We start from the raw sequence: 27863 nt of genomic DNA, 5'->3' as shown, positions 1-27863 counted from the left end.
TGAAAAATAGAAAATAACTAAAATTTACAATAAATGTTCAATGTGTCCTCCGTCCATTTCAACACACATTTCAATTGTGCGTAAAATATTTTCCTCGAATGCAGGAGTTTTAACAAGTCGCGGTCTACCGCAGTCAACTAAATTTGGTTTGAACTGTCCGGTCTCACGTAAGCGTTGATGAATTTTGCTAAACATTCTTCTACTTGGCTGTCGGCGATTCGGACAAGCTGCATGATACAAGCGTGCTGCTTTTGAAGCATTGCCCTTTATTCTGCCACATATAAAATTAATATCCGTCATTTCAGAATTTGTGTAAAAATTAGCCATTTTTCAGATAACACAAAACTAGACACGGTCCACAATCCAAAGTCGAATACAACAATCCCTAATTAGGTGGTCACATACGGGCCTCCATGAATGAACTGACTAAGAGACTTGGAAACTGTTGTCAACAAATACGAAATAAACCTGGACTCTTTGATCTTCAATGACGAAACATGCCGAAATGTGTATTGACATGAGCCGAAGGCACATTGAACATTTATTGTAGATTTAATTTATTTTCTATTTTTCACAAAACAACATGCTTCATAACTCAGAAATAAAAAGTTTTCGGAATACTGTTCATTAAGACTTTTTGGTTTGTTTTAACGAGTACTACATACCCCTAAAATTTGGTACCACCTTTTGGGAACACCCTGTATAATGCGTCGCTTCAAATAATAAACACATATTCAACTGTTTGCGCGCACTATATATATATATATTCGTATATTTTAAAAGTTCGTATGAACATTGTAAAAACTGATGTGTTAAATTTAACACATTTCATGTGTCCCAAATCATCCACTCTTATTTATGTGTAAATTTAACACAAAACAAATGTGTTAAAAAGTAACACGCATAATATGGAAAAAATTAACACTAGCATTTAACATTTGAATACCGTTAGGAATCACAGATTGTGTTAAATTGACATATTTAATATGTCAGATATAGATTATGCCAACTTAACACTTTAATTTCATCAAAACCATAGATTAATACTTCTCTCAAATGTTAAAGTAACGTTTTATTTTAGTTAATTTAATATTATACATATGTAAATTTAACACAAACTGTGATTCCTGACGGTATTCAAGTGTTAAATTCTTGTGTCAATTTTTTACATATTATTTTACATGTTATTTTTTACATATTATTTTTTACCACATTTATTTTGTGTTAAATTTATACATAAATGAAAGTGGATGATTTGGGACACATAAAATGTTATATGTAACATATTAGTTTTTACAGTGTATATACACACATACACACACACACACATATATATATTCGTATGTTTTAAAAGTTTAAATATTCGTATTTCCAAAAATCATTTCTAAACTCCAAAATATCCAGGATTAGATATACGTTTGAACACTGACACTTTTTATCTTACATGTGGAGACGTGCAAGTAAAAAAGGCATTATCAAAGTTTCGATTGGTGTTCGCGTCTTCTCCGCCAGAATCGAAGATCTTCGTTGTGCAAATAAATTCGCGATCTTCTCGAGATCGCCGAGAAAAATTATCTCGATGTAATTTCCAAAGTATGTCGTGCTAATTAATGGAATATTACGAGTTTTCCTGTCTACGATCAATCGTGTCGCAATCTATTGCTCTTACAGTTTACAACTTAGAAATGCGGAAACTTGGCAATGGCGACGGGCACGACGGGACGGGCGATAATTGGCGCAATTACGTTGGCGCAGACACTATCAGGTGGATGATGAAAGGGACGAGAGGGTTGAAAGGGACGAAAGGGATGGATTGTATATTGCGACACGAAGAAATCGAATTACCGCGGTAAAACCGTCCTAATGCATTCGCCCGTCGCGGAATTCGGCGCGCTTGTTCGCTCGTGCGAATTAATGACGCCGTATTTGCAACGCAAAGCCAAATATTTAAGAATAACGTTCCGTTTCGGGCTACGCGCGTGCTTTTGGACACGTGCCGTTTTGAAAGGAACTCACAGACCACAGGCCAAATGCTCGACGAGCGAATGCCGCAATTACGGCGGAAAATACGCAGAAAAACGCTCATTGTGCCGTAACAAAATTAGAAAATTGTTTAACCTCTTCGAGAATACTGATACGCACACGCATATGTGTATCTGCACATAGATACAACTTTTCTTCCTTGATTCAAACACTATCGACTGAAATGTAACAGGTACAGTACTGTAAATTAAATATTCGTCGCAAAATCCAAAGGAAAAAGAAACTCCTTTACATGATTGCTATTTGCATATTATGCATAACAAAAATATTTTTACTTTTTAAATACTTTTCCTCTCTTAGCGTAAATATACTTTTTCTTGAAGCTTTTCATGAGAGTCATTGTTTATTCTACTTAATGAAATAATCAATTTATAACATACAAAATAAGAGAATCTGGAAGGAGTTATTAGTACCTACCGAATAAATATTTTTTATTTCTTATTCTTGTCTTTATTATTATTTTATTATTATTTCTCTTTTTCTTCCCACGTCCCCTTTCTTCTTTTGCCATCTTGATGTATCATCTTTCAAGGTTACGTTATCGCTGGTTAATGCTTGACGTGCCGAGGAGAGTTTTCCGTAAAAAAAGAAATGAATAAAAATATTTTTGTCGCTCCGAAATGCCTGGCGATCATTTTCTCTCGAGCTTTAGTCAATTCGCCCCCCCCCCCCTCCCGAGCAGGTTTATCAATCATGTGAAGGGATATCTTTTTTTTTTTTATTTTGTGACGAATGTTTGGGTTTACAATACTGCCTGCTACATTTCAGTCGACAGTGTTTGAGTTAAGGAAGAAAAATTGCATCTGTCTGTAGGTACACCTGTGTGTCAGTATTCCCGAAGAAGTTAAACAATTTTCTAGTTTCGTTGCAACACAATGAGCGTTTCTTCGTATTTTCCATGTTAAGGGGACTGAAGGGTCAGACTGCCTGAAAATCGTGCTTGTTCTTTCACAATTTTTTATGACAAGCTGAATAAATATGCGAAAGTGTTATTTTGACGTGTATTTATACAAAATATAAAGAGAAGAAAAATATAATTTTGATGATCAAATACTCAATATAAGTGTGTGGTATATGCAGTTAAAATATATTTCGTTTCTCTTTTCAAAGTCGTCATTTTGCAGTAATATCTTGACTCCCGGTGGTTCAATTAAGCTGAATTTTAGGTAGAAAATTTCCGTAATTGTTATCGTGAGAACTACTATAATAAAAATTGATTAAAAGTTAACAAAATTGCAAATATTTTAATGGAATATTATTAAATTTTCAGTTCTTTTATACACAGAAAGAACGATTTATTGATTCAAATAAATGTTTCTTTGGAATAGTCCAAACGAATTATCTTGACACAACAAAAATATTTCTTTGGAACTAAGCCGCAAATAAATATTTTTATTGCTTCAAACGAAATTTTGTTTGATCAATCGAAAAATTCGTTTGGACTATTCCAAAGAAGCGTTTATTTGATTCAACCAAATCGTTCTCTTTGTAGTAAAAAAATTAATATTTCAAAATTAAATATTTCCACGAGTTTGTCAGTGGTTTACACGATAACGATAAGCTTACGGAAATTTTTTACCTAAAATTCAGCTTAACTGAACCACCGAGAGTCAAGATATTACTGAAAAATGCAATCTTGAAAAAAAAATTGAAATATATTTTAACTGCATGTACCATACACTTATATTGAGTATTTGTTCATCAAAATTATTATCAATATTGTTCTTCTCTTTATATGTTGTATAAATATACGTCAAAATATTTCGCATATTCATTCAGTTGTCATAAAAAATTGTGAAAGAACAAGCACGATTTTCAAGCAGTCTGACCCTCCAGTCCTCTTAAATGTCGTAATTGCGACATTTGCTCGTCGAACATTTGAGCATTGAGTGGTCTGTGAGTTGCTTTCAAAAAACATGCATGAGACCCGACGGAACGCGTCTCTCTTAAATAACGTCGCGCGCGCGAAAGTGAACGATCGTACGATCAATAAAGAATGAAGTCGCGACGAAAAGTCGATTGTTTCTTTCCCCCCGCAGACGCGGAGACCCGACGACGGACCCGACGTTACCGCGATATATTTCGCTTGTCGCGCCGGCCTCCCCCCAAGACAATGCATTTTAGAGTGGCTCGCAATTCGGCCTGCAATTCGGTGTGCATCGGGATGCAGCCGGAAACGTGCTGGTGATCACTTTACGAGCCGACGTGATTGCAATCATCCTCCTTTCGCGCGCGGACCCAGCCGCTCTCGGGAATCCCTGAGTGAACTTTTAATAATTCACTCGAAGCTGTTCGAATGTAAGTGTGGCTCTGCGAAAAGCGCCGCGGCCTGCGGCAGAGAGAGAGAGAGAGAGAGAGAGAGAGAGAGAGAGGTAGAGTGCGAGGAGGGGGCGGGAAGGGAGAAAAGGAAAGAGAGGAGCGGATGCAGGGTGGCGCATTCCCGTTCGAAAAAAAGAATTGGATCTTAAGCGGCACACGCGTGAACGGAATTTTCGAACGGATTATCCTACGCGCACGGGAGCGTCCGTCCCTCGGGAGACTGCAGGAATGACATGGGGAGAAGAGAGAGAGAGGGAGGGAGGGGAGGAGACGTTATCTTCCTCTCTTTTTCCCTTATCTTTACACGTACATTCGTGCAGTAATCATCGCGAGATGACCGCTATCGATCGTCGAGCAGCGCGAAAGGACGCGACACGTCGTGTTGCCGTAAAGCGAGCGAGCTTCCAGCAGCACTTCCTCCTCTCACTCCTTCGGGTGTTCGAAGGCCCCCGTTGCCGCGGGATACGCGTGGAATTATCAAGCGGCTTCGGCGGTTCTTTATAAGCTTCTTAATTCGCGTCGTAAAGTTTACGACGCGTCCCGGTAGTCGCGGCGCTCGACCGAGGAGGAGCAGCAGCCGTCGCTGCCACCTCGTGCGCGGCCATGGGATGGTACGAGCGGGAGAAGGGGAGAATTGAATTTACGTTGCCTCCCGCGCAATTAACATTGCGTCGCGAGTTCGAGATTACATCGAAAGTCGAAACGAGACTCAAGGCAATCCTCCAAGGTCGTTCGGGGATAATTAGATTTCGCCGCGATCGTGAGTAACGGTGTAGTTTTGCCTGTTACACGGTTGCTCCAGTATCGCTCGAGAATCCCTGTGAGTATCTCTCCTCTCTCTCTCTCTCTGTTATTTTCTAGGAAAAGTAGTGGCAAAGTAGCTACACCGGGGTGATAAAAGCAAATAGAAGCGTACACGAATGCCCAGCGATGGTCGACGCAGCGCTCGGTAAACCGGACATTCACGAGGAACGTGAGGTCACGAGGGCGTAGAATATGTCGATACTTTTGGAAAGAAAATTTAATATCTTTTTGCCTCATAACGACATATTCGGCGAGAGATCTCGTTCTGTCTGTTTTTCTTCAACAAAACGGTCAATTCTCATGCATGGGCGTGATTTATTTTTCATTGCGCGCAGTAAGTGCGCTCCAAATATTATTCATGTAATTCTGAATAGTACCACAGAAAACGAAGGCAGAGTGTGTGTGTGTGTGTGTGTGTGAGAGAGAGAGAGAGAGAGAGAGAGAGAGAGAGAGAAAGAGAGAGAGAGAAAAGCGGCAGTCAAAACGGGATCTTTTTAGAAACGAAAGCAGAAATGAGAAATTTCGTCAGCTGCGTGCGCTAAAAATCGCCCGAAGTATGCCTCAATCATTTTTTCATATGACAACTAGTTTCGAAGTTTTATGGCCGAAAGAAGATTTCGACGACCGAGGGTGCGCTTCGACCCTCCAAACTGTGCGCGCGCGCGCGTGTACGGATCCAAATAAAATAAAAAATGCACACACATATGTGTCTCACATTTTTCAATAGAGAGAGGGAGAGTCCGCGGATCTCTACACCGGTTTGCACAAATAGAAAAAAAAGGAAAAAGTTCCCGTTGGCTTTGGGCATATTCTCTTCTGGATGTAACGTCATAACGTTATGCGCTACGACTTTTTTTCACTGTGAAGCAAAGCGTTTTATAAAATGTCTCCTCGGAGCGTTTTACTCCATTGTCTAGCTTTCGTTAGTGTTATCGATCGCGATTTTGTCGTGTTTTGCAGCCGACGAGTTTGTGCGAACTCCCCCGCCGTCTCGTCAATTTACAGCGTCTTTGTGTCGGCGCTATTATTATTATTATTATCATCATTATAATTATGATTATCACATTATTATTGCATTATTATTATATATTCATATTATGTGGTCGCGGAACGTTCCGGTGAATAAGTTGCGCCGCATTGTTTCTGATTCTAACAATGTAATCAATTATTGATTATGCAATATTGCGCCACTTAGTACAATGTACGCGTACATTCAGCGTGTAGCGTAATCAGTGCGCCATCGCTAATTAGTGCATTAAGTCTATTTTAGAGAACCTGCGGTAAGCACGAGAGAGAGAGGCTAACAGAGAGAGAGAGAGAGAGTTTGAGAGAGAAAGAGAGCAGCTGAGAGAAAGGGGAGTTAAGAGAGAGAGAGAAATTGAGAGAACGTTCGTTATGTAATTTTATACGCTCTATAATCCATAAAACACAGTAGGTCGGAGTTAGGTCCGTAAGATTGATGCACGCCCTACTTTCGCGAACAAAAACCGTCCGGCCTGTCGGACGGTGGCGGAAAATTGACAGATTTAACAATAGTAACATACCTATAGGACGATATCTAATCTGCAATGTCTAAAATTTTAGTTGGACATGCGTTTTTTGTAACGTTTCCGGTGATTGAGTTACGCGAACGGCACATTAAGGGAAAACGTGAATGGAAGAAAATAAAGCGAATCTGCCGCAGATCGAATTCAGAGGGCAGAGCGCTTAGTTAATGTGTCCTCTACGGCGCTAATTCTATCCATATCAATAATATCGATTTCAGCTGCTATATTGGCTACGCGAAAATAGATCTCGACGTTCGAGTGACGAGTAATAATAGCGCGTGAGGTTAATAGTCTTTAACGGGCGTTCTCCTCTCGCGACTTCTATGAGAGCCTCGCGACCGACTGGATCGTGATACCGCGATTGTGCGATCGCAACGCTATCGCGATCTCTTTCGAATTATCTCGACAACGAGTGAGCGAGTCGAGCTGTTCTTAAGTGAAATTCTCACGGCGCGACGGTAAGGCAACTTCATTAATTTCGTAGGAGTTCGCAAGGAAATATTGTCCCAACATTCGAGCGGCGAGATAACGATGAGAATTTTCGGAGAAGTTGACAGACACGTCGACTGGCCCGCGCTGATTTATACACTGAGAGAAAAAAATAGTTGGAATAACTATAATCTCACTATATTTTATAGTTCGTTTTGGCCTCAAACATATATTTATAGTTCATCTAAACATGAAGATATAGTAGAATGAACACAGATTTATAGTCACCATCTTGTTACTCTATATATATGGTAAAGCACCTTTTGGGAATATAGTTACATGTACCTATATTTGCCAAATATTCCAATTGTATTGACTATATAAAATAGTTAATTTCTCTTACCATTCAATATTTGCCACCTTACCATATTTTTTATTTCAAATAATTATAATTCTTGGTAAAAATTTTACACGGGTCAGTTATATTATACTTATATTGTAAATATTACAAATATTATGGTAACATTTACTATAAAAATTATATTCCTAACTATAATATTTTTACTATGCCATTATGGTTCCAAATATCATACATTTTTCTCTCAGTGTACTGATTGTGTCAGAGCTCAACTAATGCTTTCAGACAACGAAGAGACATGACAAATAAATGTAACTTATGACGCATATATTTTTTATCTAATTTTAGTATCTAATTTGTTATATGCATTTGGTTAGGTTTTGTGGATGAACTGGTGAGACGCGACGGTATCAGCAGTGTCAGTCAACGACTGGCGTTGGCATTTTATTGGCACTTAATCGGGATTCGCAAGACGCGTCTATTTGAACTCATGCCCGGAATAAATGGGAATATATATCATATAATTCGATCTTCTATATTTTGACTTGCTTTACACGAAAAGAATATTATAGCTTTTATCATATAAATTTTCATCAGTTTTACCATTTTTCTCAGTGTGACACTAATAGTTATGCTGAGAAACAATCGCTTGATATTTGTAACTACAATAACATAGAGAAATAACAAATACATAATTTATGGTCAAGAGAGAGGACTATTTTTTTATTCAATTCTATTAATATAATGTTTGGTGATAATAACCTTATATGTATGTTACTATTGTACTGCAAAAAAGTATAGTTATATAAAGCCAAAAGTAACTATAATTTTTAGTTCGTTCAATCGCTTTGTTTTCTCACTGCAGGAATAAATTGTCAGTAAGGTCTATTTTGCTATTTTGCTAAGAAACACAGTAAGTTTCACTAGAAAATCTTGCTGGGAATATGGCGAATTTAATTTAAAGCACATTTCAATTCCTAGCGCATAAATAGTACGTATAAAGTAAAAGAGTAATCAGTTACTGTATGTGTACATATATGTCTATTCTTCCATTACAAAATTCTACAGTATTTTTAACTGTAAAATTCTCCTCGTGTATGCAATCTCGCAGTATTCTCCCTTAAGGGTCATTGTTGGAGAAGAATAACATTTTTTATTAATTTAAATGTTGAATATTTACTTTTGAAATGTGTTAAATAATGTATAAGGTCAAGTCAGGATCGCGATTAGAAACATGCACGTACTCGCCACGCGAAAGCACGACGTCCTGGCAGACGTCATTCTAACGCAAAGGGGATTAATAAGCGCGCTTGGTTGCACCTCGTGTTTTGTCGCATACGATATGAGAGAATGAACGGAGGCGTGGATTCTCTGTGACGTGGATTCTTTTTCAATCGCACGGTGCATCGACGTGGCGCAGCGCCTCGACGTCTTATTGGTATCTGCGAGTAACGGACAGCAGCAGAACGTCCAGCTGAATGAATCGGAGCGCAAAGAACGCCGTGTAGCGCAAAGTTACCGGCTCTGTCGCTAGGTTCTACGATATTATTTTACGCCCGCGCTGAACATGCTGCACGTTAAGCCACGCGTAAACGCTGATTATTAACGTGTAAATTTACCATTGTAAATTGCGGACTATTAATATGTAAAAGCGTAATTATCAATTCCAGATTATGAATATGTAAATCCGCAATTACAAGTTAGTGGTTATCAAGAGATATGCGCAATAATCGTTTACAAAACGGTTGAAATAAATTGTCGCTGTGAATGTCGCGACACGGATACGCACGACTCCGTCGAGAAGCCAACTCCAGTCAAATTAACAAAATATTTGATTATTATTGTCACTCGACCTCTCCCCAAATTTGCAGGACTGTTCCAAGTAAACACAATCGATACACGCTCTCTCCTCCTCCATCTTCTTTCTTCACTTTGTTTTTCGGTATTAAGTACACGGAGTGTCTTTTATATCGTGAATATTCTGTGGATCGTTAGATTTGTTATTTCTCTAGTAATTTATCCTATACTCTTGAGTATAGTCCAGCTTTACAAAAACATTGTAAAAAGAAATATAATTTCAACGTAATGTTTACTATACAATATCTTCTTTGTCTTCCTCTTTCACTATACTTATACTTGAAGGAGTTCTGCGTGTGTCCCAAAGTTCGATAAATCTATTTATCTATCTATCCTATATACCTTAGAAAGGGAAGATATCTAAAAATCAAAAAATATTTATTTGGTCGGTACATATTTACTTAAAAATCCATATTCTTTCTTCAAATGGATCAAACCATAGCGAAAAGCCAAGGTTCAAAGAAAATGTGCGTTTTCTTATTTGAAAAAAATATTTGGTATTATTTCACTGACAAGTGTAAATCTAGCCAAAAGATACCTTCCGATTTCTTTCTAATTTGGCACGAATGTAGAAGTACAAAAAATATTTAGGTCATATTTTTTCATTTTGGCCCGAGTTTCGCGGACAGTTTTTAGCTTTTTAATGTTCTCACTCCTATCATCGACAAGTGCACCAAAATACATAAGAAATAAAACTGAATAAAAGATATAGGCGTTTTTGACTTGCTGATTATGAATATGAAATCAAATGTATAAAATTATTTGTATAAATAATAAAATGTTTAAACAGAACATGTAAAAAGTTGAAAAAAATTATCTATACAAATAATTTCTCGGTTTGGCCGAGATTCGAACCATTTTTGACTAATTTAGCACAGATTTGAAATATTTTGGTTGAAATCTCGGCTAAGGAAATTTAGAATGGTTTGTGTCTCAGCTATGCCGATTTTGTTGAAATTATTTAACTGTATCTAGTATTCAATTTTATTTCTTATTCATTATTGTTGCACTTGTCGATGACAGGAGTGAGAACATTAGAAAGCTATAAACTGCCCGTGAAACTCAAAATGGGCCGAAATGAAAGAAATATTAATGTAAATATTTTTTGCATTTTTACATTCGTGTCAAATTAGAAAGAAATCGGAGTGTACTTTTTGGATAGGTTTACTTGTAAATAAATATTTTCTTTCTTTTTAATGTATAAAGATATTTCTTCCTCTTATCTAAAAAATAAAACTTATTCACCGAATAAACACTCTTTATTTCTTACGTATTTTCTCTCTCAGTGTATCGAAAACTCTTTCCCCTCTTCTTTCACGATTTATGCGTCTCACCGTGTAAATCCCGTTCTACATCGGCGATATTGCAGTTGTTAATCGTCGAGATTTTACTGTTATTACTCGGGACCTAAGCTTCCCTATTCTCCTCCGCGGGCGATTGTTTGAGTGCCGCCGAGTCCTCCCCTTTTCCCATCCTATTCTCGTGTCTCCTTCTCTCTCGCTGCGGGTGCGGTTCACTTCCAGGGTAAACATTTGCACAACTTTCACCTCGCTTCACATTCGCTCGCGTCTTGCCACCAGTAGTTCAAAGTAAACGCGCGTAATTGTTTACCCGCGCGCCCGCCCAAGAATTCAGAACCCTTCTCTCGTCGATTCTTCTAATTAGTGCTAATTATATGAGCGCGTGTGTGCGGAAAGTTGCGAACGGGGCCGATTTCGCGCGGGCTCGGACTTCTCGTCGTGCGCGCCCCGAAATTCGCGGCGAATCGCGGCAGCGCGCGTGGGTGGTATCGATAAACGATGGAGAGTTGTTGCACGGCGTTACGTAAGATCGATATACGTGTGCCGCGCGAACGCGCGCAGATGTAACGTTTAATTTCTCCCGATGCTATCTCTTCTGGTATGTGGGAGGAGTTATTATTAGTCATTTTCGATATAAGCCACGCGCTCGCGCCACATTGTATAATATTGATATAGCCGCGGTTTATTGATACGAAATGGCGTTAGGGGCGTTAGTAACCGCAAAACGCGATGTAACATCGAATATACACGCACTACACCGAGAATACGTTATAGTCTGGCCGTACGGTGACTATCGTAAATATCATGTACGATGATTATTTCATTGGATCACACCATAGGTATTGTTATGTGCTCGATTATTTGAAGTTATAGTTGGGCGTTTAAAACCGACCCTAGTGAACTGAACCCGACGATTAAAGAACATCAAATGTATTAAAATCGTTGATTTGTTAGAGTGCCCGAGTATTAATATTAATATTCTAGAAGTTATAACACGAATTCAACTGAAATCCTACGACTTGGCTCTCACAGGTCTTCTTCTAATATCATTTGGTTTATAATTAAGAGGAAAAAAAAATTATTCAGTGAACACTACAACGTATTTATATATTTTTATATTTAAATATAAATTCTCTCACTTAAATTTAATGAACAATTGTTTTTTTCACGTAAGGTTACAGCTTTAAGGAAACGTATACTTACTTATTTAAAGAAAGAAAAAAATCTTTCTTTAATATAAAAATATGTGTATTAGTATTATCCATACAATGTCTTTTATTTTTTAGAGATTTTTTCTCCCGCACAAGAGCTTATAATAGTTGTTCTATCGAAATGCGTTCATTATTTATCAGACCTGTCGATGTATTCTTTTCGGATACATAATGGTCGGGTAGAGTTGGGTGAAATGGAAAATCGCGCTAGCGGGATCAGAGCGGAATGACGTGGCCGTTTTGATCGATCGACGGACAAAGGTGCGTTGTTCCGCAACTTCCGGGAATTATTTGTTGCTTACATCTTATCGGTGCACTTCGGAGGAGGAGGCGGTCGACGCCGATACCGCCGTTCTAAAGTCCTGCGGAACGCGCTGTCTATAGATATGTAAAGAGCGGCCGGGAGGAAGTTGAAACCACTCGGAAGTCCGCAGGAGGAGAAAATTATCGCGACGTCCGAAACTTCGACGGTCCGAGGGATGAAATTATGCGACAGCTTTTGCGCAGCTTTTGTTTCGCTCCTTACATAAATTACGAATAATCCCCTTAACTCTTACCTCCTCTCCTGAAACTTACTGCTTGCGAAGCGCCGCGCGTAAGTTGATCTTAATATATTAATGATAACTATATGAACAACCCGCGCGAGAGATAGTGGCGATTCCGACTGCTGAAATCGCGCACACAGACACCATGAATGTAACGACATTAACGAAAAAATCGCGACGAAATTAATATTGCGCGTTTCGATTTTCCACATGATTACGCGACACAAATGTGCTTTGATTGACTAATTAATCGATCTATAAAGAAAGAATCGCAAACAAGTTGCGAACATTTAATGAATTATTCACCCAAAAATTTAACTGTAGTTGTTATTTCTTGCAATTCCATATTTTCTAAGCGAAAACTTTTACCCCGAAAGAGTATCCCTCTTCTAACGAAGCGGACAATCAGTTGAAAATCCACTAGATATTATTCTTTCAAGAGAGGAATATATTTATTTTACGCAAAATGTCTTTTCGTTAGACGAAATTTCTATTAAGAGCTCATACTTGTAAAAGATGAAAATTCCTTTAACTTTAAGACTTTATACTGTGCCTAGAATATTTTCCTCTTGGTTTTACAGAAGTCCTGGCGTTCAGGCCAAGAATCTTCTAGGATTCAGAGGATTCCGCTAAAGACGAGATTATATTTTTAGGGATGAGAATTAGTTGGAAAGTCGAACGAAATCGTATTTCTTGCTTCAAATGTTAGTTTGGCCCCTTCCAAAGATCAAGTTTATTTAAAGTCGACAAAATTCTCTTATTAAACCTAAAAAAAAATTCCTTCGTTATTGTAACATTATCACAGCTAGATTTATTAGTTACTAGACGCTATGGCAAAAATATCTAGCAAAAATATTCAGTTCGCGCGCGGTTTTGGTAAAAATAGGGAAATAGGAAAAAGTGATTTCAAAAGAAATGATCTCTTTTAGGTTGTTATTTTAGATATGTGACATGAATATTTTATTAGAATTCAAATGTTTAACGTCACGTGCTTTAAAGGATTAAAAATCAATGATTTGGATTTGCAAAGTGATAGTTCCGTGATTTTGATGAGTATTATCCGTAATAGTTCACGCAAAACCTACAGGAATACTTCTGTTCCTTCCTGAAATTCGCTTCGCGCCGAAAATCAATCGGTATTTGCGAGATAAGAAATTATTGAACAGTCACTATGAGTGTGATGGTGCCAATCGTATGTATGCTAAAAGGAGAACAAGATGAAGCATGTTCAGTGAGGCGAACAAGCAAACAGATAGTAATTACGAGATTGTACTGTCAGCACGAGAATATTTCAGCGAATGTTTTGAAATATGCACGAGTGAAGGATTGTTTATTTGCTTATTTCCTTCTGTTTATTTTTAGAAAGTGCGCGCGCGATCACGTTTAACGTTTAAGAATGATGCGAGCACAATTAACATTTCAAATAGTCGACATACCTTAGGGTTAGCTCACGCCGTAAATAACGACCGATGTGGCAGCTGAATTCTAGTCCGACCCAACTAGAACGTAATTAGAAATCCGCCGCGAGAATCATTGCCAAGTGCCGAGCTGATTGGAATTAACGCGCGCGCGCTTCAAATTTAAACAATCCTCATGGAATAAACATGAATTCGAAGACATTCCGTTTTAATTGCGACTTACCGCGAAGCCGAATGGCGCTTCATGCGGACTTACGTTCGCGCTGCAATTAAACAGAAAATAGATTCTTGTTTGCCGCCTAATTTCACAAAGTCAAGCAGAGTCTCGACGCAACATCTAGTTAGCCGATGATATTCGATATTTCGGAAGCTAAGAGGCGAAATAAACAATCGAATTAAAATATATAAAAATATATATATATATATATATATATATATATATATATATATAATAGAAATCGGAATGTAAAGATATAAAATAATATGTATACTCTTATAGAGAGAAAAATATATAATATACTCAGAGCAAATATTTGAAAATTTATTTGTAGGATTTATAAAATATAAAGTTTATTTCCGGGAAAAAAATTATTTCTGTGAATTTTTATCTCGCAAATGAATTTTCAAGCATTCTTTTCTCAGTTTTATTACAACTGCGAGTTTTTTTTATAAAGAATTATACAGTTTAATAAACTATTTTGTAATACTTGCAACTGAGACTAAACTATATATTATGTGAACTATATAACAGTTATATAATTCTCGCAACTATTCAGCATGTTAGTTGCAATAACTACAAAATAGTTTATTGAACTATATACATTAATTCTGTATTCACAAAAATCATATTGTCACTTGCATACACGGAGAAGAAAAGATACTTGAAAATTTATTTGTGGGATATAAAGCTTATTCACAGAAATAAACTTTACTTCACAGAAATGAACTTTATATCTCACAAATAAGTGTTCAAGTCTCTTTTTCTCTTCCAAGTACAGATGCCACCACCGTGTACACCGAGGAAAAATGCTTGAAAATTTTCTTGTGGGTTTATCTGCACGAGATGGAGTTTATCTCTGCGATGTAAGATGTATTTATGTGAAAATAAAGTTTATATCTCACAAGTAAATTTCCAAGTATTCTTTCCTCAGTGCAATTTTCCTCCGAGTGTATGAATCCTCGAGTGGAATTTAGCACTTGCAATTTCGGCCCGTCGTCTCGTCGTGTATCCAGTCGAGGTTGTCGCGGTTGCGCTCAGTTTCGCGTCATAAAATTGCGAAGCGAAACGGCCATTCTTCGCCGATTAAATCCACTGACGCGTCGATTACTAATTTTGACGTGCGAGCCAATATTTATCCCCTCCCGCCCGCTCCCTCCCCCCTCTCCCTCTCCAGTCCTGTGCACGCCACTTTCCGCCGTATAACTGTCGATATTAATGGAGAACAACTCTTTAATACCTGGGCACCGTCGCGGTGTCAATCGTCGTTCCGATACCGGCCCCGAAAATCGATAGCCGTTTCTCGTTTATCGACACCGCGCGCGCGAGCGCACTTTGTAACGATCCTGCCGATAAACCTTTTTTTGCCCTTCGTGGCAACAATCAAAGTTACAAATTGAATTCGCGTAACGAGCGACACCGCGAGAGGCGAACGTGCGCGCGCGCGCGCCGCGAGAATGACGCGAGGCGTCTCGAGAGATCGTCGCGCGCGCGTGGCTGAAATATCTTTCTGAATGTCTTTCCCTTCTCTCCTTGTTTCCGATATACGTCGCAGATTGTGTCGTTTCCGTCATCAGCTGTTGCATCGCGCACTCGCGCCGCACGTTTCGCTCTTCTCTTCACATCACTCGAAACTTCCCCGTTTTCCTTCATAAAGTCTCCGTTTTCCTTCGCCGAAAATATCGTGCGCGAAAATGAAGAGTCCAATTCGATCTTTATTTAATGCTCGATCTAATTTAAGTCTTTCAAGCACAGGACGCTCAAAATTCGCTCATTATCCGAAATATAATTAAAATATCTTATAATTATAAATATCTTATTAAATATTAAATATTTAATAAGATACTCATGTCAGATATCTAGAATGACAGCCCGAGAGATCATTCCTTCTGAAATTAATTTCTTCTATTTTTGCAACAAAATATTTTCACCCTTATAATCGTCCTTTGATCTTTACGTTATACTCCCTTTTTAGACAATTATCTATTTACCTTACGGGAGGTAAAACAACATATGATACAGCTCCTTTTACCACAAATTATGAAATATTTAATAACACTGTGTATAGATGAAACGGTGAGACTACTGTGCTCCAAAGGGTTAATGCTCTCTTTATGAACGGGACGGCACCTTTTGGTCACGCAACCCCACAGAGGAAACTACTATGGTTGCTACATCCACACATTCTACGGTTAGAGAGAAAATTCATGTGATTTCGAGTGAAATGAATATGATATTAAAAGTTGCTGTTGTCACATGCTCATCTATACAGTATCATAGCCATAGTTCTTATGATATATAATGTCTAATTAATATATCCTCATTAATATATGTATACAATTGTCTCAACCCAAGGAATGTGATTTTCTGTTGTGATTTGCAAAAGAAGTACTATAGTTTAGAGATCCGCAGAAGTTGCGTATAGCACTGAGAGTACTACTCAAATACACATGAATAAGCAGCAAGGTTAGTGCACCACTTCCAGAACACAATTGGTGTTTACACTGGATATTTATGTACACGAATATATTTAAATGTATATTCAGAGAAATAGATAAATATCTGAATAGAGAGAGAGTGATAATTGTTGAATAATTATTAAATGCACATACACCTTAATATTTGACGAAACCCGCGCAGGAGTCTCGAATCGAGTGCTACATTGTCAGAAAACTTCGTATTAAATTTAATAATTGGGATGTGAAGTTTTTTTACATAACTATGTTATAAAAATAGTAAAATCAATATTACATTTAATAACACATAGTTATGAAAAATCATAATTAGAATTGATTAAGAGACTTCTGGATAGCTCAGTTGAAATCTCGATAAAGGCCACGTGACCGAAACAGCCTCGTATTTTTGATATATTGGAAAAATTATTCTAACATATCATAACGTGTTATGATGTTTCATAATTTAATATGGAATTTAATAAGAAAATATGGAATATAAGATATAAATATTAGATTTCATAAGAAATATGAAATATTATAACTAATTTTTAATAATTCTAATGTTATGAAAATCTTCACTGTTATTAATTTTAATATCAAATTCTTAAATCTACGTACAAAAATGCTATTATTTTTAAGAACTTTTCTAACAGTGTAGCTACTGAACATTTTTCATTTCACGGCATTTCTCTATTCGCAATGTTATCGGCGTCTCTCGACGCGGAAGGATTCTTCGATGAGTGACTCTCGCGGGATCAGACAGACAGCGATCTTCGTTTCGGTTTTGATGCTGCACTTTTGCACAAATTGCACTCGCGTAACGCGGCTATTGATCTATCTTAAACGCGCTTAACGGGCATTAACTATTGAAACGGGTTAAATTCGGCGCTGGCGTGCCGCGCCGTTGAATGCGAGCAACGGCGTATGACGCAAATATCCGTATTAACGGCTCAAGAGGTTAAACTTGATGCGGATAGGTTGCCCGTTGAATGATGCATAATTAAGTGGTGTACGTGACACTCGCGCGCGTATGTGTGTAACCGTGTTATTCACTTTATTCATAGTAATTTCGCGGAAAATATGTGAGTGTAACATTCCCGGGGCGACTCCGTCTTTCCTTAGCACGCGTGCATACACGTTAAAATAACGTATGTGTGTATTCTTGTGTAACTCCATGTCAAGTTCCTAATTATTATTCCATTGAACCAAAGTCCGTTCGCGCAAAATTAGCCGGCAGGGACGCCGAGCGCGCGCGCGTAGCGTTACTGAATTATCCCACCGACTCGCGAACAGTCTCTCTCTTTCTCTCTCTCTCTCTCTCTCTCTCTCTCTCTCTCTCTCTCACTCACTCACTCACTCACTTACTCTCACTCTCTCTCTTTTTCCTATTGAGAGAAAAAGTTTGGCCAATTTAATAAAATAACAGTTTGAGTGGTTTGATTTAATATTGAGATAGCAAACGAGCCTGTAGTGAGAACACATGATTTGTTACTTTCAATTTACTGCTATAAGCAACACTTCTGCGATTGAAATTTATCCTTAAGCTGACCTAAATAGACGAGAACAAGTGTGGCTTGTATCTCGGGCAATGTAGGTTTGTTGAAATGATAAATAATGAGAAGTGATTGGTAGTAACTGTTCGATCTGTTTCTCTACACAGAGAGAATTTTATAGCAGAAATTATTACAGCATTTTTAACCGAGGAATAGATCGGCGTATTCTGCAGCGATTCACTATACTTTACTTTCATAACGTGCTATTAACACACTTGCTATGTTTCTAGCGAGAACTGCTGTATTTCTAACGAAATGTACTATGTTTCTCCACAAGACCTTGAACTTAACAGGATAGTCTATTCCTGGATTACTAAAAGTATGTAACGAAACTACACGGAAGACTACTATAATATTCTCTCCGTGTATAGCGATCATCAAGCAGCAAACGTGCCTTTATTTTCTGATAACCGCGGAGTTTTCCTCAATTCTCGATTCGAGTTGGCTCGCGTGAACTATCAGCGCCCCGATATTTTGGCCCGGCGAAGAACTGACTTCGCATCTCCCCGGGAAATCCGTCTGCCTGTCTATCTGTCTGTCTGTCTGTCTATCTGTCTGTGGACTTGAAGTTGGTAGTTGCGAGGCACACACGCTCCGCATATGGTTCTGCGTGCACTATGTGTACCCTATAATCAAAAGTTTCCCTGTAGAAAGTAAATCTTGAGACTGGTATGTTTATCTACGGCAGCGCGCGAGCCGGAGTCTCCGCTTTTTCTTCTTCTTCTTCTTCCGCCTCTTCGTCGTCGACTTCGTTCTCCCCGTTCTTACTTCGTTGCCGATTAAAAGCGGAAGGACACGAGGCGACAAACGATAAAAAATAAGACAGTAATGACGGCGATGACAACGAGAGGATACAGGCGTATGTGGACGCCTTTTCCGGGCATCAAAGAGACGTACGCGCGATCGCTAATTGGCGCGTCGTGGATTAATTAACGCCTCGCAATCCCATTGTGCGACAATTCGTTTTCTACTTTCGCGAAACAACGCGTAAAACTAACGAGATCGTTAGCGGCGGCTCCGGCGTTTTCGCGGAATTAATCGATCTCGCACCGATTAATTGAATTAATCCGCTATTCCGTCCCGTTCGTTTCCCTCTTTTTCTCTTTCTTTTATATATTCCGGACCTTCTGGGAAAGAGAATTAACATCGACGTGAAAATTTAGTTAGATCGACCGTGTCGAATTGACGAAACAATTCATGCGGCGAAAGGCTAATTACGTTAAGAAAGCTACAGAGAAATAGATATGTTGTCCTCAACCGTCACGGATACAATCAAAGAGCTGCTAAGAATCGTTCGGGTGAAAGGCTAAGCTCCTTTAAGAAATGTATGCATTTAAGAATAGGGTGGTCAAAAATATGCAGCTCGGAAATAAACTATTTAGTGACGGTTTAAAAATACAATCAAATGCAAAGTTTCCTCGATTCACGATCTTTTGACCCTCTTAGATAATGAGAATTTACGTTGCATTTTAATGCATGTAAAATATTCTCTTTTCCTCAAATTATGATACATAAAATCTTCCCGACATTCGTTACATAACGTAACTTTCTTATCTCCGATATTTTTTTTATCAGAATATTTCTTGAACGTTTCTATCTATGTGTGTCTCACATTCTTGGCCAACTGACACGATAATGCAACACACTGTGAGAAAAAATATTTGATCCAACTAAAATTATTTGGCGCCAAACATATTTTTTTCAGAAAAATCCTAGTAAAGCAACATGCATACAATGTTATTATCGTCAACATTATAATTTAATAATAAAATAAATTTCTTGAAATATAATTTATAGTAATTATTTCTCTATGTTGATTACAAATAATTATATGTTGTTATAAATAATTGTAAATACATTTTTCTTTAGCATACAAAGCCGCGGAGTATTTCTGAATTGCACTTTGTGCAACAAATCACGAAGCGTCGCGAAGTTTGGATCGCCTTAAAAGCGCATTCCGCTACTCTTGTCTCGCGCTAATTACTTGATGGTCGTTTAAACGATACTTCTTTCGCTCTGTTGCAGGCGATGAAGATGAGCAAAGTGGGTAATCAGACCAATTCGCAGGACCCACAGGCGGTGAATTCACGCGTCTTCGTCGGGAACCTGAACACGTTTCAGTGCAGCAAGACCGATGTCGAGCGAATGTTCCAGCGCTATGGCCGCCTTGCCGGTGAGTTCATTGCGTGAAATTTTTTTATAATCGCTAAGAAATAAACTGACGGGAGACCATTCGAAGATCGAAGATTCAAAGTCGCTATAGAAAGTTGGAAAGAAGAGTTTGATTGGATGAACGAATCTCTGGTGAAATATGAACGACTCAAAAATTCTGAATCGGAATTCATATTTTATCACAAATTTGATTCAACCAGACTTTATCTGATATTTGTAATATTTTTCAGTTCTCATTAATGTTACTTCTATGTTAAATTTTTTGTTAATTATTTGAGAATTTATTTTATATTAGCATCCCTTTCATAAAAATCAATGATCCTTTGAATATGATCAATTTATGAAAAGGACAAAACACATTTTTTAAAATAAAAGATAATGCATGTAGAACTAGTGATAAGATTGTTATTACCGTCGATTATTATTGCCCGATAATTGGCGTTTCTAAAATGACTAATAAAAGTTAAAACAGTCCTTTAGTTTATTTACTATTTTATCCCAAACAAAACTGTCCCTTTTATACCACTTTTCCCCATTTTTCTCTGTGAACAATGTGACAAACATGAGCTGGGAAGCTGAATTGCTCGTAAATATCTGTTAATAAAAAAAAAGTAGAACAAAGCACGTTTAAAAAAAAGAGACTGCTCAAACATTCATGGCTTCCAGAAATAAGCCGAAATCGGCGGATTAAAAATACTCTTTAATCCGTCACACACGTTTACACGCGGAAATTTCAGAAGGCGACCGCGGAGCATTTATAGAACGGCCGTGTAAAATATTCAAACGCTCCGTCAGCGTGTCGCAGATGATCGTGAAAGCGTTTGACACAGTTCGAAATTTTCCGCAGAATAAAAAGATCCCGAGGCGTCGGCCGACTTGCACTGAGACGCATAATAGGATTATCTCGAATACCCGCCAAGTGAACAGTGGCGCAGGGAAAGGGTGAAAACTGATCGTCAAAACGATAAGAGACAATCTAATCTAATTTGGTTCGTGCGCTCTGTGCAAGAACGAACGAACGAACGAACGAACGGACGCAATTCCGTCATTCTCGAATTTGCTCTCGATTTCGCCTCGGGCGCTCCCGACAAATCGAATCGCGTGAGAAATCGGCGGTCCGAGAACAATCGATAATTCGCGATCGAATAACTTATTATCCGGCCCGGAAAAATTGCATCCGGGAAGAATAGCGGCGGAAGGGGCAGCGCGCGCGCTCGCGCTCGCGCGGCCCGGGGAAAATAAGATCCCGGTAACGCAATTTGTGCCACGACGACTTGACCTTCGATAGCTCGAATTGGATATCCGTCGGTCTCCAGTTTCAGGAGGAGGAGCGCCACGATGACTGCGCCGCGCCGCGCTCTCCTCTTCCTTTGTAAGCCGTAACCTCGTTTATCCCGCAATCGCAGGATTTGTTATCCCGGAAAATCATTTTTCCCGCGCGCGCGGTAACCCACCCCTCCGGGAAACAAAATTACGACGGGCGATCGGAGATAATAGATAGAAGGACGATGATAAGCCGGGAATGACGGCGCGACTAGGCTGTAGGTAACTGAGGAATCGCCGATAATACGACAAATTGTTCCATAGAATTCGCCATGAACGATTCTCGCGACATCAACATACTGTTTCTGTGTGTAATCGATGTAACAGTAATAATTATCAATTTATGCACAGGGCAATTCATTTTAACCTCGACAGTGAAAAGTATCTGAAAGTCACGGGGTTGTAGAAGGAAATGTTTTGGACTTAAAGTTTTTGTATGGTTTTGTGGAAGACGGATACTGTCCACTTGACCTTCCAGCGAGTAGCATCATTATACGACCCTCTCGAATCCAATACAGTCTAAAAAATTGTTTTCTAAAAAAGCCCTATAATATTCTCACATATTTGACTGCCAAGGTTAAAATTTCCTCGCTACTTTTAGAGAAGGGATTCTTCCCGTAAACAAATAAATAAATAAGTTTCGTCTCTCTCACAAATAACTGCACATCTAAATATTCTCTTTCTTAACTAGATTTACTGCTTCTAAATTTATTTTAAAGTGAAAACTATAGAACAATTATAATTGTGAATGCTAGGTTTTGATACTTGTTTGTCGACCAAACGGCGAGGCTCTTACACTTGGTATATTATTGCTTTAATTTAAATATATCGGTGTATTGCAGACTTGTGACTTGAGTTTCGGAGGCTGACTGACGAATTTAGAGTGGAATTTTCAGTTACCGAAAATATTCAAATAGATAGTCGCAGATCTTTGATTGTCCTCGAAAAGCAAGCTTCACATCAATATTCTTCATTAGATCGAAGTTCTTCTGAGACTACCAGGCTAATTGGTGAATGCGATTTACAGTCTACTTTCCGCCAAAACGGGAGTTCCTCAAAATGGAACGTGCAATCCGTTATTGCGATTAAATCACCGACTCCAGTCGAAATTTTCCGCTTCTCCTCGTAAACTGGTCAATTAAACTAACATTCGCTTCGAGCGGAAAACAGAATTTGATATTTTCAGTCGCCATGACTTAACTTTACTAACTCACGCTTTCCACGAAGAGCAATTCTGTGCTCATCAGAAACGCGGCAATCTCGACTTTACGACGGTTTTATTTCGAGATACTATGAGTCACTAAGAACGAAGATATCGACGACCGTATCGAGCTGTGCCCTCGATCGTCTCGGCACTACCGCGCTCTCTTCAAGTGGATCGCTAAAAATGTATCTGACTGAATCAGTAAGAGGAGCATGTCAGTGATGATACACTGATTGTGCTTTACTGCATTCAATTGTCACACGTGGCTGTCATTCAGCAGTCGCTTTACGTCACGCGCGAACTACTTGCCCTCCCCCCTTCTCCCGCTGTCATTGACCTTTGAGCGGAAAAATCTGTACAACTGCGGGAGTAAAGATTGACATACTTTTTTTCTCGGGTTTTCACTTCGAAACGTAGCCTACGTCCGATAGAAAAACTCGTTCCTGACAATTTGCAGAAGACAGGTTTCCTTAGTGGATGTCACGGGTTAGTTCTGCATCGAATGTCAGAAAGAGCGTCGAGCTTCATGTCCGCGATCGTACGATACACACGATTAATCTGTCTGAGGATTATTGCTTTCACCGTCAGGCGGATGATGTTCAAAAATGTCCGCTGAGCAGATAAACGAGTGTCAGGCGAGAATGTAGAATGGACATGTCAAATAATCGATGCAGCATGAAAGCAGCATTCGACGATCAGATATTCAGGAATATTGAGAGAAACTCTAAAAACACCCGGTAAAGTATTCAAGAAGTGACAAAGATAGGCTCGTGTGAACTAAATCGCATAGACGATGTGTAAGAAGAAATGTCAGTTCGACATCTCGCTATCTCCTCTTGTCAGTGCAAATAATTTTCTTATTAGTCCAAGTTTGGAAGCGCTGTAGCTGATTAAGACAAAAAGCTTTTAGCTATTTGGTCATTTAAATATACATGTTTTATTTGAACAAGTAAAAATAAAGACACACTATAGATAGAATAAAAATAGATCTGTATAAACGAAATCGCATAGACGATTCAAGATGAAACGCGTTAATCAACATTTCGCCATTTTCTCTTGTTAGTTACTTCTTTCTCCAAGTTTAGAGGCGCTGTAGCTGTTTGGGACAGAATTCGTATAGCCATTCGGTTACATGTACAATTATTTATGAATGAAAGGAAGTGAAAATCCTTTGGGATCTTTTGGGTGATTTTCCTCGAGAACGGTAAAAAGCTCAGATCCAAGAGTCACATATTTAAAATCGACTCGACGTGAGCTTCAATCGTATACAAAAAGGAAAAAAGTTGTCATCATTGAAAATTTTTTAACACTATATTCCAGTCCCTAAAATATAAATATGGAAGATGCAAAGATAATAGATTATCGCTAAATGTCGGTCACTATTCGTCGTTTGCAAAATTTTATATTAATTTGCGCCGGGTATGAACCAAAATCGAACAAATGACTAATGTATTATAATCGTAGACGTGAGAAGAAAGTCGAATCGATATTCCAGCGCGATATTCCTTCTCCATCAAGTTTCAAAAGTTCTCCTGTCTATTTCTTCCTGTTTGAGTTTAGAGGAGCGCTCAGGCTGATAAAGAGCGAATTTCCATACGGCGGGTCGCAACGATTAGCTGCCTGAGAAGTTGCACCGACGAAATTCTGACGAATGCAGCGTCCTTCTCACCCTCCCCCCCTCACCCCGCCGCTTCAGTGTCCTTTAAGGACGAGGAATGCCGTAGTATTAGCGAAGCCCGATGTCCCGCCGCCGGCAATATCGCGACGCCGGGCGTCGCCGGACGCGTCACCGGGAGGTAGTTATCCTGTCCGGCGATCGCAATTCCGGGTGTCGCGCGTCGAAATTACAAGGAGCTGCCGGCTGCCGATAAACAGCTTACTTTCTCAATAAAGGACTACGAAGACAATAAGGCCGAGTTCGTTGTCGCCGGAATTAAGGCGCTCGACGGATTAGCGGGACGCCGATACGAGGGATAAGCCGCGCCCTGTCGAAGTCGCGCGACGCGCTCACCCCGGCGTGCTCGGCGCGCGATAACGGACAAATTGCAAATTCTACGAATCGAATATCTTTTTCGCAAACAGCGAAAAAAGCGTCTAATGCGAGGATATATATATATATATATATATATATATATATATATATACCAGGTCTGTAAATATGAAACCGGAATTTGCCCATAGATGGTCCTAGCTGTCAATGTAGTTACCGTCAAACCGCGTTATTGGCGCCATTTCCTTGTTGACATCTCTGACAAAGATTTTCAACTCACGACAATACAAGTTTCATACAACAGCATAATTTGTAATAGCGTTGAACATGTCGAATTTTGTGCCTGGAAACTACGATTTGCGGACAGCATTGATTTTCTGTTACCATTTGAAGAAAACTGCTGCAGAATCGCATCGAATGCTTGTCGAAGCTTACGGTGAGCATGCTCTTGGTAAATCATAGTGCTTTGAGTGGTTTAAAAAATTCAAAAGTGGCGATTTTGACGTGAGAAACGAAGAACGTGGAAGACCACCGAAAAAGTTTGAAGACAGCGAATTGCAAGCATTGTTGGATGAGGATGACACTCAAACGCAACAACAACTCGCGGATCAATTAAATGTGACACGAGAAGCCGTCTCCATACGTTTGAAAGCCATGGGAAAGATCCAGAAGATGGGAAAATGGGTTCCACATGAACTGAATGAAAGACAGCAGGAAAACCGAAAAACCACTTGCGAAATGCTGCTCGCCAGGTACAAAAGAAAGTCATTTCTCCATCGAATTGTGACTGGCGATGAAAAGTGGATATATTTTGAGAATCCTAAGCGTAAAAGATCATGGGTAACTCCAGGCGAACCATCGACATCGACTGCAAGGCCAAATCGCTATGGACGGAAGACAATGCTCTGTGTTTGGTGGGATCAGAAGGATGTGATCTATTATGAGCTCCTAAAACCTGTTAATACTGAACGCTACCGACAACAAATGATCGACTTGAATCAAGCTTTGCGTGAAAAACGACCAGAATATAAAAAAGGGCAACACAAAGTGATTTTGCTTCATGATAATGCATCATCACACACAGCAAAACTGGTTAAGGAAACGATTGAGGCGTTTAGTTGGGAAATATTTTCGCATGCGGCTTACTCACCAGACTTGGCTCCGTCCGATTACTATTTATTTGCATCGATGGGACACGCACTTGCTAAGCAGCGCTTCACTTCTTACAAAAATGTACGAAAATGGCTCGATGACTGGTTTGCCTCAAAAGAGCAACAGTTTCTTTGGCGTGGCATCCACAAATTGTCAGACAGATGGGAAAAATGTATAACTAGCGATGGGCAATACTTCGAATAAAATATGTTTTATCATTTTCATACAATAAATGTGTAATTTCTATACAAAAATTCCGGTTTCATACTTACATACCTGGTATATATGCGACCAGCCGTTCCCGGATTCGCGCTGTTATCGGAGATACTCGGCTCAGAGAGGGCCAGCCGGGATCCGCCACCGAGAGGAGTGATCTCGCGCCCGATTCCGTTAATTTTTCCACGCGCGCGCCACGGGGCTCTGCGTATTTTCGAATGCCGGCGAGTGAAGCGAGGTGGATTGTCGAGTGCGCGCGTAACGCGGAATCAAAAAGCTTTAAGTGCCGGGCACTTGCAGCCTTGTTTAAAGAAAGAAAAGCCCGAAACGCGCTGCTGCCCGGACATTTCAGCGTCCGTGTTTTCGTGAGCGACCGAGGATTCGAGTGTCCCGTTCTCCCGGCTCGGGAAACAAGCGGCTCCCACCGATCATTACGAATTGTTCGTCGGTTAATCTCGCGTGTATCGGCCCGGGCGAAAGGTTCGGCTCGATTTTCAACAGCAGACGTCGCGTGCAGCCAGCGAGTGTCCGACAATACTCGACAAGTGGAACAAGGGCGATTGTCTGATTGATAAATAATTGTACTTTGCGCTTATAATAAATATCCTCATTACATCGGATATTTTTTGCCAATTATTATAAATACAAGATCCAATTATTTATCAATTTTATTACACTACATGATTAGTGTATTGGCTTTTGTTGGCCTTTCTTTTGATTGCATGTCAGAAGAAGAACGAGAGTAATTGTCTGATCGGTAAATAATTGTGTTTATAATAAACGTTCTTATGACGACAGGTATTTTTTGCTAATAATTTTATTGCATTAGGATTAGCGTATTGACTCTTGTATTGATCGCCCTTTTAGATTGCTCGTATATCAGAGACGCCTTTAACTTCCTATTTTATTTGACAAATAATTTGTTTCTCCTGAATACGCGAACGGAGCTCAAGCTGACTCAAGAATCTCAACACCGAACTCTTCGACTGGACCCGATACTCTCTTTCAATCAAGCGACCCGTATCGACGAGAAAGACGCTCGAGGAGGCGAAGAAGTCACGACAAACGCGATCGATCTCTCCCGTTTTGTCGAGGGGAACTCGATTTCCAGTTGTCCAAAGGATCTAAACGGCACACACGGCGATATTTCCGGGACACTCGGTATGCGAGACTGTATATCGGAAGAAATCGTCGCCGGGATGATTTAAATCTGTACTGTCGAATGTCCAGATAACAACACTAGAGAGAGCGAGAGAGGGGAGAGGGAGAGAGGGAGAGAGAAAAGACAGAGTCCCACTCTCTCACCGACAAGTTTTCCAATATAAAGTCGATATTTGTTCTACACAAATGCCGGAAACATTGGAAAAATTCGCTGCAGCGCGGTCCTCAACGCGACGCCGCCGTTATCGGGGCACTCGCTCGTCACTTCGCAAAGAGAGAGAGAGAGAGAGAGAGAGAGAGAGAGAGACAGGGAGCGGAAGAGTGAGAAAAAGAGAGAATAGAGGGAGCAGGAAGGAAAGAGAGAGAAAACAAAACTTAGTTACGGAACACACGAATAATTGTTATAAAGAACGGGACTTGTGTTTATTAGTCGCGAGGAACCTTCTATCGAATCGCGCTTCGATTTCCATTTTTCGATTTCGGCGTTACGCTCGCTCTTGTTTCGCGATTGAATCTTCCATTCGCACGTTCGCACTCGAAAGAATCGAGAGAGAGAGAGAGAGAGAGAGAGCGCGCGAGTGCGCACG

General features: G+C 39.4%; 1 protein-coding gene and 1 long non-coding RNA gene across 6 annotated transcripts in view; one reads left to right on the top strand and one right to left on the bottom strand.

Moving 5' to 3' along the window:
* The window catches only part of LOC116841558, a 372377-nt gene that overhangs the window by 176211 nt on the left and 168303 nt on the right, over window positions 1–27863 (top strand). For all 5 annotated transcript variants that reach the window (XM_032809626.1, XM_032809629.1, XM_032809625.1 and 2 more), the window contains one exon: window positions 20084–20231. In XM_032809626.1, coding sequence (XP_032665517.1) covers window positions 20084–20231 — 148 coding nt within the window. The remainder of the gene's footprint in view (window positions 1–20083; window positions 20232–27863) is intronic.
* LOC116841559 overlaps window positions 1–27863 on the bottom strand; it is a 271814-nt gene that overhangs the window by 109026 nt on the left and 134925 nt on the right. The window lies entirely within an intron of this gene.

This window comes from Odontomachus brunneus, unplaced genomic scaffold (assembly GCF_010583005.1).
Source record: "Odontomachus brunneus isolate Ranch 3 - 2012 unplaced genomic scaffold, Obru_v1 Obru_scaffold_016, whole genome shotgun sequence".
Taxonomy (NCBI): domain Eukaryota; kingdom Metazoa; phylum Arthropoda; class Insecta; order Hymenoptera; family Formicidae; genus Odontomachus; species Odontomachus brunneus.
This window is presented reverse-complemented; position numbering and strand designations above follow the sequence as displayed.